An 18,516-nucleotide genomic window follows, 5' to 3' on the forward strand; every position below is an offset into this window, starting at 1 on the left:
TTATTTTCAATGCAATTGAAATTGCTAGCATGGAATTGGCCTTTTTCACAGCTGCCACACATTGAGTTGACACTTTCAACGAGCTGTCCACCACGACCCCAAGATACCTCTCTTGGTCAGTCACCAACAGCTCAGATCCCATCAACATATACTTGAAGTTGGGGATTTTCGTCCCAGTGTGCATCACTTTACACTTGTCATTTGGGAGGAAGGTGTGCCCGTGTGAGGAGCTCTTTTGCCTCCATCTTTACCATCCGGGATGACAAAGATGGCAGTGATACCTCCTCACACGGGCTCGCCTTCCTCCCAAAATGTGTGCGCAGAGACCCAAAATGGGCCGAAATCAGCCCGATCAGTGTAATTTGGAAGGATGACGGGCCCGTGTAAGGAGCTCTTTCGCTGTATCTGCTGTCTCCATGCCCAATCTCACCTGTCAAGGTTTGGGAGGTGGGCAGAGCTCTCACCACCATTTCCACTCCACCACTGCCGCACAGCGGCAGTTTTAAAAGTTTTTTTAAAAATTAACTTTCCTTCCCACTTCCCAAGATTTGCCACTTCCCAAAGTTTGCCGCCGTAGGCAATTGCTTCAATTGCCTATGCGGTAATCCACCCCTGTCCATTAGAAAGACTGACTCGCTTATTTCTAACTCTGCAAACAGCAATTGGTTCAGAGACCCTGTGGATAAGGACTGCATAGGTCCAAGGGAAAGAGTTGTGGTATGCAAGGACAAGGCAGTGCAGTTGAATCAGGGATACTAATAGTTTAATGAAATAGATATTATGTACAGAGAGGCAATTGCAGGCTGCCTTCAGTGCTCTTGCTGCTGGCTGTTTGTTAGCCCCGCCTCTACTCCAGGACTGGAATACAAGTAACTAAAGCCCCATTCAAAAGCTGGCCTGATCAAGAAATGGATTAACTACAAACAGCACAGACAGCAGCAGGGTGTGTGTGGTGGATAGGTGGCGGGGATGGTGGGGTTAATCCATGTTCCCAATCTGAAATTCCCCCTTCACATAGCTGCTATTTAAGAAGGAAAAAGAGCTCCTTGCACCCCTTGTTAAATAGTGCACAATGCCACATAAGTAAGAGAGGGAGTGATTAAATATTGTAATTCAGCACTCAGAGGCTTGGCAGATGTACACAAGGTGAGTAGTTAGATAACCGGTAGTCCACTATGCTGGACATTAAGGAAAGTATAAGAGATGCATTCCCAACCCCACCCAAAACCTTTTCAATCTAAATTGGAACTGGAAAGTTAAGGGTGGGGTGGGTGGGGCTGAGACATTGCACCCATCTTGATCAGTGGAAAACGAAATCTGGTACCCTAACCATAATGCATTTTTGCTATGTGAAGCATGGATTCAATTTGAAATTCTCAAGAGCAGCTTCTTCTGTGCAGCACTCCCCAATGCATGAGAATGAAACCACACCAGCAATACTATCATGCCCCCTTTCCAACACACTTCCATTTGACAGAGCCTGCATGTGTGTTCCACCCTCTGCCCACCCCCAATTCAGCAGGAGTTGTGGGCATGGTCAAAGATTTTCCCTCATACTCCTGCCCAGCAAAAAATGTGGCTGCCTTCCACAAAGTTGCTATTAGCGTCAGCAATAGGCCAACTGGTGTTGTCAACATTAGGACACAAGGGGGGGAAGGGTAAACACCCCCTCCCCAAATTCTAAGGTCCCTATCCTGGTCAGGAATATCTGCAGCTACCATTTAATTTTTTTTAAAACCACACACAGCGAAAGAACTAAAGTACAAGTGTAATATAGCATAAAGTTTGGAGAGAGCTTCTGCAGCAGGAGCAGGGCTGGCACAGACAGAAAGAGGCAACTGCAATCACATCAAAGTCCTCCTTTCTTGTCCCAGTTCCTTGGTAGTGCAACGTGTGTCAGGACAGGGAAACTGGGATGAAAACAAACCAGTGAGAACAGTCTTCTCAAATTATTCCCTCACATTCTTTCTCTGCCTTGCTCCTCAAACTGATTCAAGCAAGCTGGTTGGGAAGGAAACCAAAACTGGAGATCAGTGGTGTGGTGTGTGTAATTTGCCTAGGCCGAGGGTTATCAAACTTGAGTCACCAGATGTTGATCTTGTTGGACTACAACTCCCATCATCCCTAGCTACCACATCATTCGGTTAAAATGTCATGGTGGCTGGGGTTGACCATTGCTGCTGGAGATGATGAGAGTTGTAGGCCAGCAGCATCTGGGGATCCAAGTTTGAGAATCCCTGGTCTAGGTTTTTAAAAATGAAACAAAACCACCATCTAGAACAGCTCTGAGATGTTTCCTGAACATGAGACCAGCCCCATCCAGTGGTTTTCCATAGAACATACTTCCAAGTTAGTGTGCTCAAGATTGCAAACTTTGGCTCCCGAAACCCAAAGCAAACCAATAGCCAATCTATTCATAAGCAAGAACCTTAATAAGGCTAAACCTTAACTCTATCAGCTTCTTCCTCACTCCAAGTACAGACCAGTGGTGTAGCTATAATTGAGCATATGGGTTCAAAGAACCCACCCCCCAGCTCCTGAGGGCCCCCCCAAGCTCCACCCCTCCCTATTTTCTTCATTATCTCCCTCACTCCAATGGGCCACCAAGGAGAGGGGCAAACACGGGCCCCCTCTTCCCTATCTACGCTCCAGTACAGACTCATATATAGCCCTGAGCTGGTTTACATGTGCATGTACATCAGCATCAGGTACTCACATGTGTACATGGGATAGATAAGTCATCACGAACTAAACCTCACAGATAGCGCTTGGACATCTCTCTTGGAATAAGTTGCTTTTAAATGAAGCCCATCCATGCATTTAGCTATAAGTCATCAAGTTTCAGGTAATCAAATGCTGAGAAATTGAGCTAAGGTTCACACATGTGTGAACCAGTCCTACGCAAAGCAGCCACAATTTGTTTCATCATTTATTTTTATGTATTAATGCAGTGAAGAAAGAGCCAGTGGAGTCCACAGGGCTGCTCAACTTTGGCCCGCCTGCAGATGTTGGCCCACAACTTCCATAATCCCCAGCTATTGATCACTGTAGCTGGGGATTATGGGAGTTGTAGTCCAAAAGCAGCTGGAGGGTCAAAGTTGAGCAGCCCTAAGAGTTAGAGTGTTGTACCAGGAATGGAGAGACCTGAGTTCTAATCCTCATTCAACCATGAAACTCACTGAGTGACTCTGGGCCAGTCATTTATCTCTCAGCCTAACCAGCCTCACTGGGCTGTTGTGAGGATAAACATAACCATTCTGGACTTCTTGGAAGAAGAGTGAGATAGAAATGTGAAAATAAATACATAAATACATAAAGCCATTACTAAGCTCAGTTTAGTCCTAATGTTGCGAAGCAAGGGAACATTTTATTCTCCCTAAATGACTTATTTTCCCATTCTTTTCCAGAAACAATTAATAGTGCAAAAATCGGGCCAGTTCAATGAGCTATGTTACAACCTCACTAAGCAAACAAAAGAACAGAGTCTTTTTGCAAAAACAATTTTCGACATACCATTGTGCAGCTTAAGAGAACTCAGGAAATGTTTCAGTGATATTCAGCTTCCCCAGAGACACTTTAAAACTGCAGCTCATGAAAATGGACTGGTGTCCGAGGCATGAAAATTACAATGGGCTTCCTGCTTACGTTTAACCCTCCCCCTGCCTCGCCAAGATTCTAATTTAAACAGCATGGCAGGATTCCAGTCATAAAGCTTCTCCCTCAGGCAAGGCCAAACTCAGAGGAGGATGGGGGAGGACTGAGCTCCACCACATTCTAGGGGTTCCACATTTCTTTGACCCACAGGCTATGCCTCTCACACACACACACACAACACACAGGAGCAAAGCACATACCAGAGCCCACCACTCCTGTTATGTATTACAGCCACTTGACACACAGACAGGCATGAAGGTGATGCCCTTCCCTCAGTGCTCAAACTATGGGTGGAAGGTAGGGGGCTCTGTATGAAATCCACAAGCCTCACCCCTCCATTTTAGCAAAATCGTGACCCTTCTGTAGCTTTCTTAAAAACAGCAGCTAAAGGGTGGGGGAGGTCCCTCTGACTCCCTTATAACTTGAGTGCTGCCGCCCTTATTACCCCTGCTAACTGAGGGACCTTTTAAAGTGGTGAATCTCTTATATGAGCAGGGGGAGAGCTACTGGCCCAACCAACCCCAGCACAGCATCTGTCCAGTGGCTGTTGCTGGTATCTGCCTTAGGTTTCTTTTTAGATTGTGAACCCTTTGGGGACAGGGGGACATCTTATTTTATGTATTGTTTTCTGTAAACCACTTTGGGAACTTTGGTTGAAGAGCTGTATATAAATATGCATCGTAGTGGTGGTGGTGGTGGTAGTGGTAGTAGTACTTCTTGTTGTTTCTCCCCAAGTATCTGGCATTCAGAGGTATGTTGCCTCTGTACTTGGAGGTTTTATTTAACTCTCATGGCAAAAAAACATTGAAAAATGTATAGCTATGAAAATTAAGCTATGAAACACTCAGCTATGGAAAAATCCATAGCTCAATGGTAGGGCACTTGCTCTGCATGCAGATGGTCCCAGGTTCAATTATTGACATTTCCAGATAGAGCTGGGAAAGATTCCTTCCTGAAGCCTTGGAGAGTTGCCAGTCAGTAGACAATACTGAGCTACATGGACCAATGGTCTGACTCAGTATAAGGCATGTTCATGAGAAAGAAACATATTTCTTCCCCAAAGGGGAAGGCTTTGACTTTAGGAACCAATGTGGTATAGTGGTTAGAGTATTGGACTAGGACCTGGGAGACATGAGTTCAAGTCCCCATTCAGCCATGAAACTCACTGGGTGACTATGGGCCAGTCACATATCTCTCAGCCTAACTTACCTCAGAGGGTTGTTGTGAGGATAAACAAAAGTAACCATCTACACCATTCTGGATTCCTTGGAGAAAGAGCAGGATAGAAATGTAGGATTTAAAAAAAAAAAACAACTCTCTGTGGATTTGTCCAATCCTTGTTTAGAGGAGATATTTTACACGTATGCTATGCAAGTGTTTCAAACACATTCAAAAAGCCCACATTGGCTTTAGCTCCCTACCACACGTAAATACAGAAGCATATCATGGAGTTGTGAAAGTGGGTGTTCACCTGTCTTGCCTCTGAAAATATCTGCATTACAGACAACATTCTACCTGCTGCTGAACGTTTCCTTCAGTAGGATACTGCATTGCTTCCCTCTCTTCTTGTGATGATGAGAGGAGCAGCATCTAATCCCTCTCTGCCCAAGAGCCTTTTTTAAAACAAAGCCTTTCCTAAACGGCCTTAGGTAGTATCCACACCAGCATGGATTCTTATTTCTTTCCAGGCCATGGAGGGCCAAGGAATGCCTTGTGCAACCTACTACTATCCATATTTACTTGGAAATAAGTCCCATGGATTTCAGTTAGACTTGAGGCCAGTTCAAACACTACATCAGACTTGTTCCTCAACTGCATGTGATGAGGTGTGTGTGCATGTATCTCTCCCCCACACCACGCAGTGTGCCACCCCCAACTGCAAAAATGCATCTGAACCATCCCTTGCCAAGTGATATTAAGTACAACTGTATTGCACAGAGAGGAGCAGTTCATACTTCTTCCCTCCATCGGGTGCACCAACCTGCCACTACGTGAAAATTTAAAGGGAAAGATTTTAGAGGATCTGGCACAATCTCTGGGCTGGCAGTTGGCAATTCTAGGAACACAACACGGGCGTCAGCAGTGGGCTCCTGTTAAGGTCCGTGGGCCTCTACAGCTGTTCAACAATGATGACTCCTGAGGCTAACCCAGCTTTCAAAATTCTGTATGGAACACAGGAACATAGGATGCTGCCTTATACTGAGTCAGACCATTGGTTCATCTAGCTCAGAACTGTCTACACTAACTGGCAGCCGCTCTTCAAATGACTGGTGAGTCATGTAGCAAAACATCCATGACTTGCAAGCTGCCTCAGCAGGAGGGCTTTAGCACAGCCAACCAGCTGGCCCACAAGCAGGTTTCTTGGCTGCATGTAGCTCTGCACAGTGCCCAGGCCCCAAAAAACTCTTTGGCCAGCACAGCTTGAATCATGGATGCTTTGCTATGTGACTCCCAAATCATGCAGAGGCTCAGCAGGAGGCAGAACAGGGCTTTGTCGCTGGCCGGACAGCAGGCAGGAGTGCTTGGCTGCAATGTAGCATGGCTGGCGCGATGCCCGGGCCTCCAAAACACAGTGGTGCCCAGGCCATGCCCACCCACCCACCCAAGAATCTGCACCCTAGACGACCACCTAGGTTTGTCTAGTGGATGGGTCGTCCCTGCCTAGTAGCACCTAACAGGATGTGTCACCTCATGGATTGGCTATTCCTGGTGGCTCAACTGTCAAGCCCGATGGACATGAGGTTAGAGTTTATAGCAAAAGCACTTAAGCCAGGCAGAAAAGCTGGAGCTTCAGTATACACATCTGGGAGCCAGGATCAGCATGATCACCAATCTTTCTCCTGTGATTCCTTGTATTTTCAAGCTAGGTTTGCCACTGCATAATGTGTGAAAGGTCTAAAGTAATTTAATAAAAAGAAGCTTAAAAACATTCCGGCCCCCATTTTTTTAAAGGATGTAATAGAGATTGATCTGAGAATATTGTGAGTAGGAGAAACCTATGTTAGTAAATTACAGGGGTTTTCTAGTCACAAAATCCAGATCTTGGACAAACAACTGACAAAAAGATAGTCTATCAAATAACAAAGCAAGCAGAGCCAATGTCCTTTCTGTTAAAAGAAGAAACTATATAATCAACTGGATTAAAGAAGAATCAATCTAAACAGGAAATTCCAGCCACTGCCACCATCTGTCAATTAAGCTTATACTAGATTGTAAACTGAGGGATACAATGCATCCTCTGCTGCAAGGCAGGTCTGCAGAGGAGTCAGATGAAATTAAAAGGAGACAGCACAGAGCCTCAATATATATTGAGTCTCGTAACAAATATTGCCAATTATCGGAGCATGCTGAGGAGGCTCAAGTAACACCAAAGCCCTCTTTCAACAACTACAGCTTTTTACAATTCAGGCTCTAATAAACATGTGTTCCCAATATTTTCTCTCATGAATACGTCTCCTACAAAACCAAAACACTGCATGCTTGCCAATACCAAATCCTTGATTGGAAAATGCAAACCAGTTGACCCCAGAGTCTCCTTCCTCCCCCAACCCCAGGCTAAAAGTCTCTCCTATGACATTCTTCAGGTCACATTCTAAGGCAATTAAATAACACACATTTCTTGCTTCCTAGGCACCCTGGAAGCCCCAGGGAGGCCTGGGTGCCTCACTCTTTGTACTACTATGGCTGTGTATTAGTAGATCCCCCTGCTAACTGAGCAGAGAGACGCCACTTTTAAAGTGGAGATTCTCTTATATTTAGCAAGGGGAGAGTGACTGGCCCTATCCAACCCCAGCACAGCATCCCTCCAGTGGCTGTTGCTGGTGTCTGCCTTAGGTTTCTTTTTAGATTGTGAACCCTTTGGGGACAGGGAGTCATCTTATTTCTGTATTATTTATTTTTCTTTGTAAACTGCTTTAAGAACTTTGGTTGAAGAGTGGTATATAAATATTTGTAGGAGGATGAGCTACTGGCCTGCTCCCCACTGCAATGCAGATAGCCAGAAGGCAATTTTTTTTAAATTTATTTATTTATTTATGTTGTTGTTGTTTACACAGTCAGGTGTTATTGACTGGTCTGTTTTATCCAGACATTGAGTCCTTCCCAAGGACCTGAGATGGCTGAATTTTATTATCAATATTGTTGCTGTTATTATTACAGATATCATCGCAGAATGTGGGCTGTTCCCAGTAAAGTTGCTTTTCGTAATTGGCTGATGGTGATATTATTATTATTATTATTATTATTATTATTATTATTATTATTATTATTAGGCAGTATATAAATATGATGAATGCATACATGCATACATACATACATACATATTATTATTTTCTATCCCACACTTCCTCAAAGGTGTTCAGGGCAGCATACAAGAGTCTTCCTCCTATTTCATCCTCACAACAACCCTGTGAGGTAGATTAGGCTTTAAGATATTAAATAGCACAAGATACTGCAGTGAGCTTCATGGCTGGATAGGAATTTGACCTGAGTATCTCCATTTCTAGGCCAGCATTCGAACCACTACACTGCACTTGACTGCGGTCTCTATATCAGCTTGGATGGGAGACAGCCTGGTGTGAAGAAAGGAAGGGAAGGGAGGGCCTGTGGGCCCAACTATACTCTAAAGGTAACTTAAGAGTTTAATATTTTGGTCACGAAATGGTTGTGCTCAGGTTCAGGCCTTGGGCCTGTATGTAGTGTTGTTCTGTGTTAAATGTAGTTTTATGGGAATTGGGGTCCTAGGTTATATCAAGGCCAATAGGGCGTCCCCTGCTCCTATAACATCTCAAACAGTCATGGGTACAGAGGAGGAAAAGGGAACAAATTACCCCAGAGCCCCACAAGGCCAAGGGCACTCAGATATATTGGGTGCAGGAGGAGGGCCAGGCGCAGCTCGTGAACTCTCCTCCGGGGGGAGGGCGGCAGGGCGGCTTCTTTAAGGTAAACGGAGCCGGTGCTCCGTGCCGCCCAGCAGCCCCTGCGGCGGGGAATCGCCTCCGCCACTCACCTGGCCGCTCGCGGGGTCTCACTTCCGCGGGAGCCAGGTGAGTGGCAGAGGCGATTCCCTGCCGCGGGGGTGCTGGGCGGCATGGAGCACCAGCTCCGTTTACCTTAAAGAAGCCGCCCACCACCACCCCCGGAGGAGAGTTCACGAGCCGCGCCTGAGGAGGACACCAAAAATGTGTTTTGCCCTGGGCCTTGTTACCAAGATAGCCTGTTCATGGGCTCCCTGCAGCACCCCTAAACCTGATTTGGAGCTACAGGTTTGTAGTTAGCATTTTGTCCCTCACAGGATCGTGGGCTCACCATTTGCTTGCATGAGCTAACTCAAGAGAGTATGTCATTTGGTTGATAGCATGGGGAAAGGTGACTCCGGGTCAAGTTTAACTCATGACTGTAAGAGGACTATTCCTCAGCTCTCCTCTCTGATTTCAGTGCAGGTGAAGAAGCTGATGTAGACACAAATTAATTAAGTGCTATTCTTCTAACAGGGATAGCCAAATATTCCATCAATGTTAGCACATCGGATTAGATTTTCCTGCCTTTGCAGGAAAGAATCAGATAAGGAGTAACAGGCTCATCCCTCTAACAAGAAACATTAATGGTTAGCTTGAAGCCTGTTAACACATTCTGTTTACATATTCCAGCACCTATCAAAGTCATCCTGACAACATGAGATAAGCTCTAATGTGCCCATTCCCTCCATCTTGCACAGGTTTCTCAAACCTATTCATGCCTTTGTGCTTGTAGAACACACCCAGCAAAGTCCGAACAGGACAAAATGTCATCCTTTGCAGCAGAACGGTGTGGTCACCACTTGGCCTCAGGGCAACATGTGGCCTATTTCTTTCTCTGAGACCAACAAGCAGTGTGTCTCTTCTCTGGATTCACCCATTGGGTGTTTGTGTGTGTGGGTATCAGCTATACCATCTTGCTGTGTCTTGGCTCTTGTGCCATCCCTCTCCTCACCTCCAGATGAGCCCTGCTCCCACGCCCAATCTGTGCAGCATGCTTGGCTACACTGAGAGACTGGTCCACCAGGATCAGACCTCCTTTGGACCTTTCCTGGCTTCCTGGCTCTTGAGTGGCACTAGCGTTCCCACTCCTGCATTCTGCCTTCCCACCTGTCCCAGAGGAAAGAGGTCCCTCGACATCGGTCGGGTATCAAGTGTCCAAACACATCACTGTGAGGTATACTAATCCCTGCTCCTAAGTCTTTTGCTCCCCTCTCTTCGTACTCCCCTTTAAAGTCTAAAGCTGTTATCTAAAACCATTTCTCTGGTCAGCCTTGAGTGGATTTTATTTGGATCTCAAGTCAAAAGGCCTCTTCATGTGCTTCGGTTTAGTACTATTAATACTGTTAGCCTGGTTAGCTATGTTAGTTGATATTGTGTTGCTTGCTAATCAAGATTTTCTTTTTGCACCCCTAAACCCTAAATAAACCTGATTGCATTTGACTTCAGTTCTCTGGGGCTATTCTCATGCGCAGCTAAAATCGGGCTAGGGAAGCCCAGCCTGATCTTAGCCACGTGTGAGAACCAAAGGGAGCTATGCAGCACAGCGGCAAACCCTCCTGGATAGCCCACCTCTTAACCTAGGTTTCGGGCATGAGGGGGGTTAAGTGATCATGTGTTGGTGCAGCGTGGCTTCGCACCACACTAACTCATGAGTAGCCCCACAATGGGGAGGCTACAACAAGCCTCCCAGCATTGGGAGGCTCCCCAGAAGGCACTGCACACTCGCACGGTGCTTTCAGGGACTTCCAGGGGCCAGGAGGCCCCCAAACTCCGCCGCTCACACCAGCTCCATGACAGAGCCGGTAATCTTCTGGGGGGCCGATCCGGCCACCCAGGGATGACTGAGTGATCATCTGTGGGGAGAGCCAGTGGTGTATCGGGGGGAAACGGCGCCCAGGGCAAGCTCTGGCCCTGAAATGGTGCCCCCCACCCCCCTGGCCCACCCCAGCCCCCACATACCTGTGAGGGCGCAGCGGTGCCCCACAGGCGGCAGATCACCGGCGGGCGGTGGCGGTGATTTGGCGGTGGCGGGCGGTGGCGGGTCGCCCACCAAGTGCAGCAGGCGGGTGGCGGCGATTTGGCGGTGGCGGGTGGTGGCAGCGGGTCGCCCGCGGCCCACCGAGTGCGGTGGTGGCTGGTGGCTGGCGGCGATGGGCTGTAGCGTGGCCCGAGCGGTGGCGGCAGATTGCCCGCCGAGGGGTGCAGGCAGAGCGACGCCGAGCTTGCCTTCTGGCCCGGCGTTGCTTCCCAACTGCACAGGCACGTCTGCACAGTTGGGAAGCAACGCCGGGCCAGAAGGCAGGCTCGGTGTCACTCTGCCTGCACTCCTCGGTGGGCGATCCACCGCCGCTCGGGCCGCGCTACAGCCCATCGCCGCCAGCCACCACCGCACTTGGTGGGCCACGGGCGACCCGCCGCTGCCCGCCACCGCCAAATCATCACCGCCACACTCGGCGGGCGATCCGGGGGGGAGCCACTTTTTGGCACCCCCCCACGTGACCCGTCGGGGTGGCGCCCAGGGCACATGCCCTGCCTGCCCCCCCTATCGTTACGCCCCTGGGGAGAGCAGGTCAAACCTGCTCTCTCCACAAATCCCCTTTAGGCTCTTCACACTGCTCATGTGAAGAGCCTCTCTGTCAGCCATTTCCAAGACTGAAGCTTTGCACAAATTTATTCTGAAATGCGCTGCTCTTTCTAGAGTTGTTGATTCCCCACACAAACCCAAAAGTTAGTCAGGGGTGGTTTGCCAATACTCCAAGAGCAGTATCATTAACAGCCTCAGTTCTCTGTTGGCCTGCAAACAGCTACCTGCCTCAGACTGAGCAACTTGCTGTTTGAATCGAAGCAACGGCTCCCTGCATAAATCACCAGCCAATGTGGGAGAAAGTGACAAGCTTCAGATTACATTTGTTCAATCAGGAGTGTGTGTGATGAGTTGGCTGTACAATCAACAGTGAGCCCTATGGCACTTCAAGACTAACACAATTGCTATGGCACAATCTTTTGTGGGTTTGAGCCCACGTCAAAGATGTGCTGTGACCCAACAGTTCCAGCAAAATGGCAATCTCTAATGGGCCACAATAAATATATTATGTTCAGGCTAAAATAGATGTGTTGGCCAACAAGACCCAACTGTTGGTTTTGCTGCAGCAAGCAAACATGATTTAATGTTCTGGAATTTTATATATTCCTCAGATAATCCCTTGATTCACCTCAGTATGTGAACTATTATACATTCAAGAAGGTAGAGGCTATCTTAGAACTCCATGCTCATAAAGACCAACAGCAAAACATGTTGGGAGAAGAGGAAGCAATTTATCTTCCTTCTGGAAAATAACTGCCTAGTGTGATTGCAGCCTTAAGTGCTGATTCTGTAGCCACAAAGAACAATTGTTCATTCCACCTGAAAGGGCTATACTTCACCTGAAGCCCAGAACATCAATATTCTATCAAACGTAATAGGGTTGGTTCAGATTGATTAAGGGGTGTCCTCAGTGCATGAGATGTCAGGGTGGATGCAGTGGCACACCTAGGTGATTTTGGAAAGCAGACCATCCTCGCCATGAGCCTCCCCCGCACCGCAAGCCCCCCCCCAACGTGAGGCCCCCTCGCCACTGCAAAGCCCCCTGCCAGGAGGCTCCCCTTGCCGCCACAATGCCCCACTGTGCCAAAACGCGGCTTTTCTGTAATTTTAGCTGCCATGTGTGCAGCTGGGGGTGGGGGGTGAGCTGAGCAGCCCTCCCCCACCCATGGTGGCAGGGGCTTGTCCATCCAGCCCAGTGGCCCTTGGAAACTGTGAGGCGTGCCTTCGCAGTTCAAACAGATTGTTGCAAGCCCGTGACATCACGGGCTTGCGATGATCTATTCAAACTGTGCAGGCGCACCTCACAGTTTTCAAGGGCCACTGGGCCGGATGGCCAGGTCCAGTGGCCGCTCTGCTCACCCCTGCCGCCAGTGAGGGCGAAAGGCCTGCTTGGCTCACCCTCCACCCACCCCGGCCATGCACATGGAGGCTAAAATTACATAAAAGCCACCGTTCAGCGTGGGAGGGCAGTGGCGGAGCAGGGCGTGGGGTGGCAGCAGAGCTCCCCCAGTCATGTGGAGCCCCCCCCCAGACCTTGGAGACCATGGACCAGGGCCCCAAGGTCCGGGGGTAAAAGTGCTGCTGGGTGGATGGGCTCTCAGCAGACCCCACCTTTTTTCCACCTGTGCAGTCAATGTCACATTCAAATTTGCTCATAGCAGTTCTTCATTTGGGGGCATGCACGTCCCCCTGCGCCTTCTGCTGTGTCTTCTGAGTGGTGGCAGGAAAGACAGGAAGGTGCCTGACAAGCACCTTGAGCACACACCCTCCCCTCTCGCAGCTGGGCTTCATGCCGCTGGGGGCGGGGTTTGCTGGGCTAGGCCCAGGCCCAGGGCAGAAGGTGCAGGAGGGGGAGCACCAGCAGTTGGAGGGATGGGTGCACACCAAAAGGGGGGTACATGCCAGCAAGGGGGCATGCCAGCAGGGGGCACACGCACCAGCAGCCACCACATGAACAGTGAAGATCACTGAAATAGGGCTCTCTCTCATCTGTCCCTATTTAAGTTTTTTAACTAATATCCTGCAGTCACTATGGAAATACTATGTTGTAATTACCTGGGGAAAGTTTTTCCCCCCTCAGAAAACTGGAAACTTTAATACCATTGGAAATAGTATGATTTCATACCACTTATCAGCAAATACAGCTACTTATCTCAGGCATTTTCCTACATCTTGGGATAAGTGACTGCAGCTTAGAGGCGGTCACTTTTCATTTACTATCCAGTAGCTGCTGAGCAGTCCAGCTGCCTTTATTTCCAGGTTTTTCTACCCAGAGATGATTGACAGCAAGTTGCTTGTTGACAGCAAGCCTCTGACCAAACTGTGACTAGTACACAACAGCATCCCAGACTACCTTGCAGAGCGGGCTGCCCATGCTTTAATATTCTCTGCATTTGTTCTCTCACTCTCTGAAATAATTCGTGGGAGGTCAGAAACCCAAGTCAAAAATGGCAACAACAGCCTTTGATCTCTATGCTTTTGTGGTGATGCAAAATGTCCTTGTGCCAGCACCTTTTAATTTGCAGTGGGACATAAACATTTTGCAAAGAAGAGAACACCCATCCACCACCCTCTCAGTTAGAATTATACTAAACGCCTCTCCTGCTTTGTGATGATGATCATGATCAAAGCACCATAAGTGGACATGCTTTCATGAGCACCGTACCCTAAGGAAATTTGTGATCTTCTTGTTGACAGTGGAGGAGATAAAGAGGAGAAGATGGAAGAGAGGAAGAATTTTGTTGTAAGTTTCCTTGGGAATTAAGATTAGAAGTCAGGAATTAGATGTTTTAAATAAAGGGAGAAGCAAGGGGGCCAACACTTGTGAACAGGTATACCTCAGTCATAGGAACATAGAAAGCTGCCATTTACCAAGTCTGACCATTGGTCTTAGTATTGTCTACACAGACTGGCAGCGGCTTCTCCAATGTTGCATGCAGGCAGGAATCTCTCTCAGACTATCTTGGAGAAGCCAGGGAGGGAACTTGAAACCTTCTACTCTTCCCAAAGCGGCTCTATCCCCTGAGGGGAATATCTTACAGTGCCTACACTTCTGGTCTCCCATTTATATGCAACCAGGGCAGACCCTGCTTAGCCAGAACTGGAGTATGCATTCTCCAGTCAAGAGTTCACTGGAGCTAGGGAGAATGGGGCCAAGCCTGAAGTGCAGCAAACAAAAGACACTGCTCTGTGATGACTAGGGAAGGACATAAAGCTAAACAACTGTAATTATAATAAGTTTGTCGAAACCAGACCTTGCCAATCAGAGAAGCTGATGTCTGTACTGTAGGCTTGTCAAGTCCTGAAATGAAATAAAAAATCTGTCACCTGAGCCCTCGGTAGCTGGAGGCAAAGCGTGCCAGGGGAGTAACCCAACAATTTTTGCAGGCTGGAGCCCAGGGAACAGGTGTGCAACTGGAGGAAGAAAAATGGCTGAAGGGGAGGCAAACAAATTGCTCTGGCCCATGACAAAAAAGCAAAACAAAGCAAAAACACAACCAAGTCATTTCCCCCCTGATTGGTTGGCAGGTTTATTTCACACTCCTATTCCATTCTGTGCCAAAAGGAAACTGAATCTGAATTGTTTCATTACCAGTTACCTACTAGGCTAAGTTCCAGCCCCAGATCATGAAGTTCCCAGTTCAAGCCCCAGAGTGTATCATGTCAAGCCTGACATGATACATAAGATTTAAAAAATAACTTGTAATAAAGTCTAAATACTGGAAGAACCATTGAAATAGAAGATATAACCAGTTGGTCATGTTGCAGGGCAAGTAGTTCATCTCAACCCAGCAATTAAAAATCATGTGCATACCAAACATCTTTGTCAGTTTTTGGCATTTGACAGGCAACACAATCCTAGGCATCTTTATTCAGAAGTCCCACTATGTTCAGTCATGGGACTTGCACTCTAGTAAGTCTGTTTAGCAGTGCAGTAAGAATTAGAGAGGTTGAGAATTAAGGGCCCACATGTTTATTTTTGACACTGTTTTGGTTCTGCTGTAGAGAATAAATAATCAGAGTAATTATGGCTTTTTCTTCAAACAATGAGCAGTAGCTTTTGTTTATTAATTATACGTTGCCTCATTTCAATGCTGAAAAAGGGACTCCACACTGAAGATTTGGCAGTATGTAAATGTGTTTTTAATTTCCCTCTGTTCCTCTGTTTAAAAAAAGGCTGTTGATAATTCAACCAAATATCCTCCAATTGGTTGGCAACCATGATAAATATAGGGAAATGCAACTGGCATGAAAACAGCCAGTTACCTAAAGTGGCACAATGGTGTTTCAGTCTTCTGTCCTTCAGGCCCTCTGCTGGTATGTGCTGCAGTGCAATGGCAGTTTCTTCCTTTTAAACATTTTTGGTGCCTTTCATGAAGCAAAAGAAAAACTGTAGAAAGAAAACGTATCCCCCCTCCTCCTTCTGTGGCATGCTCCCTACAGCAAGGGATAGCTTTGCAAATACTTTTCAAAATGATTGATGTTTTCAAAATGAGGAAAACATGGGGAATGTTTGCAATATGCCAGTGTTAATGATCATCGTTGTTATCTTCACCACCACAGGTAAGTATTGTGATCATTAAATAGGTGTATTTTCTTTTTAGAAAAAAGGAAACGCTGGAAACAACGGGACTCCTCAGTCCCTCAACACAACTGAATTCCAGATGTGTGTATTCTGGAATGTCTCAGGTGAAGCAAGCAGCAAGAATGTCCGGTTTTTACACAAATGTAAGTGTTAGTTTGAACTCCTCTCTGTGCTTTGATTGCCACATGGACCAGCCTAGAGCATCCTGCTTTCTTTTTCCTTTTGGGGTCAGTCAGTTAAGTTTGACAATGGAAAAGGAGAAAGTCCTAGGAAAGGGGATAGAAAACAGATGCTGGGGGGTGGGAGAGGAAACAGGAAGAATATGTATATAAACAGCAGAGGGAAAGAGGAATGCGGGGAAGAAAATCCAAAGAAACAAAACTCAAGCTCACTGCAATAAAATCTCTGTTTTGTCCCAGGAAGCTGTAATGGGCAATGTAACAAAACAGGAATAAGTACAGAAGGGGGTCAAAGGTCATGGTTTTGGGGGATGTGTGCACAGTTCCCCTGCAGAGTCATGTGTTGTTACCTTTTGTAAAGAGAATAGTATCCTGTTTCAATGAGAAAATGATTGCATTTAGAATAAAACTCTAGAAGCATTTAGTGAAAATGTGCCATGTGGTTTTTCATATTTAATATACTCTGTGTATCTCTAGTGGTTATGAACACATGTGTTCTCTCCAGATATGGCTTGTAGTTAACATCTTTGTGTGCTGTATGGGTTAAATAAGACACAGTTTGTGATTCACAATTTATTCCAGCAGCAAGCTCTATGTAAAGATAGTAGCAGATATTTAACAGAAGATTTGGCGCAGCAGATTTCTGGAACAACTATTCCCAAAATGTATACGAAGATACACACCTTAATTGCATAATTAAAGGCTCCTGTGAGGTGCTGGGTGTGCCTCCTTCCCCTGCTAACTGAGCAAAGAGGCACCTTTTAAAAGTGGTGATTTTCTTTGTTAGCAGGGGGAGAGCAACTGGTCCTATCCATCCCCAGCACAGCATCCCTCCAGTGGCTGTTGCTGGTGTCTATCTTATGTTTCTCTTTTAGATGGTGAGCCCTTTGGGGACAGGGAGCCATTTTTATTTAAATTTATTTATTTATTTCTATGTAAACCACTTTGGGGACTTTTGCTGAAAAGCGGTATACTGTATAAATATTCGTTGTATTCGTATTTCTTCCAATCAGCTTGGAAGAATGAGAGGAAAGGAATTCTGTAGAGTCTTAACAACAAAAGTGATGGGAGTGAGCCAATCATACTGGATATAGAGATGTTACAAAATTACCTATCCTCACTGCTGAGATCACTAGTTTTATACCTTCATGAGTTACTATTCTGGGCATACCCACTTTCAATCTTTTTTGATGCGAGACTCAATTCAGAAAACGTCTGTCCTTTAACTATATACCACTTTTTTCTTAAAGTTGTCTGCTAATTTTGAAAAGTACCTATTGGTCACATTTCTTTACACACATCAGTATGTACATGTATGTATGTATTCATGCCATACAAAACAATCTACAGTATCCAGTTTTAGAAAGCTTGAAAGCATTGTCTTACCTGGATCGTGGAAAGGAACCAGTGCAAAGTTGTAAAGCGATCTCTTGGGTCTCTTCAAAGAAGTTTCCAAAATTTTGGATGCTCCTTCAATTACCTGAACTAAATCATCATACATTGAGCCAGTCACATCGAACACAAAAGCCAAGGTGGATGCTCCTTCTGGGATTTCTTCTTCAGTGGGTTGAGGCTCCAACTCTCCATCAGCATCTCCTTGTGCACAGCAAGAAGAAAAAAGAAGAGCAAAAAATAATGATGTGTAGAATCCCACTGCCCACAGGGGGACATTTCTGTGGGAATTCATTTTTCCCCTCTCCAGGATCAATTGCTCAGTTCACCATCACAAAGAATCCAGTCTTAAAAATGCATGAGATATTTCTTTTTTCACAGCAACAATAAATGTCCTTTTTGCACAAAGCACTTTTCACTGGCTCTTAGGAGAGACAGGAGAATGCAGCAGCTCTTGCTTGCAAGTTGCTGGTTCTTCTTCCCTTCCCCAGTCTACTTGTCTGCAAGAGTTTGGCAGCCTCTCACCAAGGGAAGGGAGAGAGAGTCCCATTCATGTCCCCTGTGCAGCTGCTGCTACTTCTGCTGCCGCCTCTGGATTCTTTGGCAAGAGTCTGAGGCTCTCAAAAGTTCGGCTGCTGTTGGGAGTCTTTGGCTAGAGACTGAGGCTTCTCACGGCGGCTGCTGCTGCTGCTGAGGCAACAAAGAGTGGATGCTCAGATCAGCTGGCCCTCTCATTGGTCAGCCCCACTTCCTTACCTTTGCATTCGAGGCCCCCTTTTGGGGTGATTTGTTTACAAAATGGTACAAAATCACAAAAATGGCCACAAAATCACTTTCATATGCAGCAATAAAAACAGGCACACACTGGCAATCAGTAATGGAGGAAATATTTGGGGAAATATAGGGGTACCTTTGCTGGCTTCTCCTTTTATCAAGACAATTTGCATATAATTATAGCAATGGATCTCTGCTGCCTCTGGTAATCTGAGCTCCAGGCATAAACAGTTTAGCAGGGAACTCACATCCCAAGAGTCATACAGATTCCCTGCTTGCCCATACAGTGCTAGTCCAAGGCAAGGATCATTTCAACCGAGATCAGAGGCC

The 18,516-nt window shown here is 46.6% G+C and overlaps 1 protein-coding gene across 9 annotated transcripts in view; it reads right to left on the reverse strand.

Moving 5' to 3' along the window:
• The window catches only part of HMCN1 (hemicentin 1), a 409,401-nt gene extending 391,166 nt beyond the window's left edge, over positions 1-18,235 (reverse strand). For 3 of the 9 annotated variants that reach the window (XR_008305548.1, XR_008305549.1, XR_008305550.1), the window contains exon 1: positions 17,407-18,235. Coding sequence is in view for 4 of the 9 variants with exons in the window: in XM_053242914.1 (XP_053098889.1) it covers positions 17,407-17,707 (301 nt within the window). In the remaining 5 variants the exon portion in view is untranslated. Of the gene's footprint in view, positions 1-3,513; positions 3,639-17,406 lie in introns of those variants that run through there. The other 6 variants (XM_053242912.1, XM_053242911.1, XR_008305547.1 and 3 more) reach the window with 5 other exon arrangements.
• Between the last annotated feature and the right edge of the window lie 281 nt (positions 18,236-18,516).

This window comes from Hemicordylus capensis, chromosome 4 (genome assembly GCF_027244095.1).
Source record: "Hemicordylus capensis ecotype Gifberg chromosome 4, rHemCap1.1.pri, whole genome shotgun sequence".
Classification (NCBI taxonomy): Eukaryota; Metazoa; Chordata; class Lepidosauria; order Squamata; family Cordylidae; genus Hemicordylus; species Hemicordylus capensis.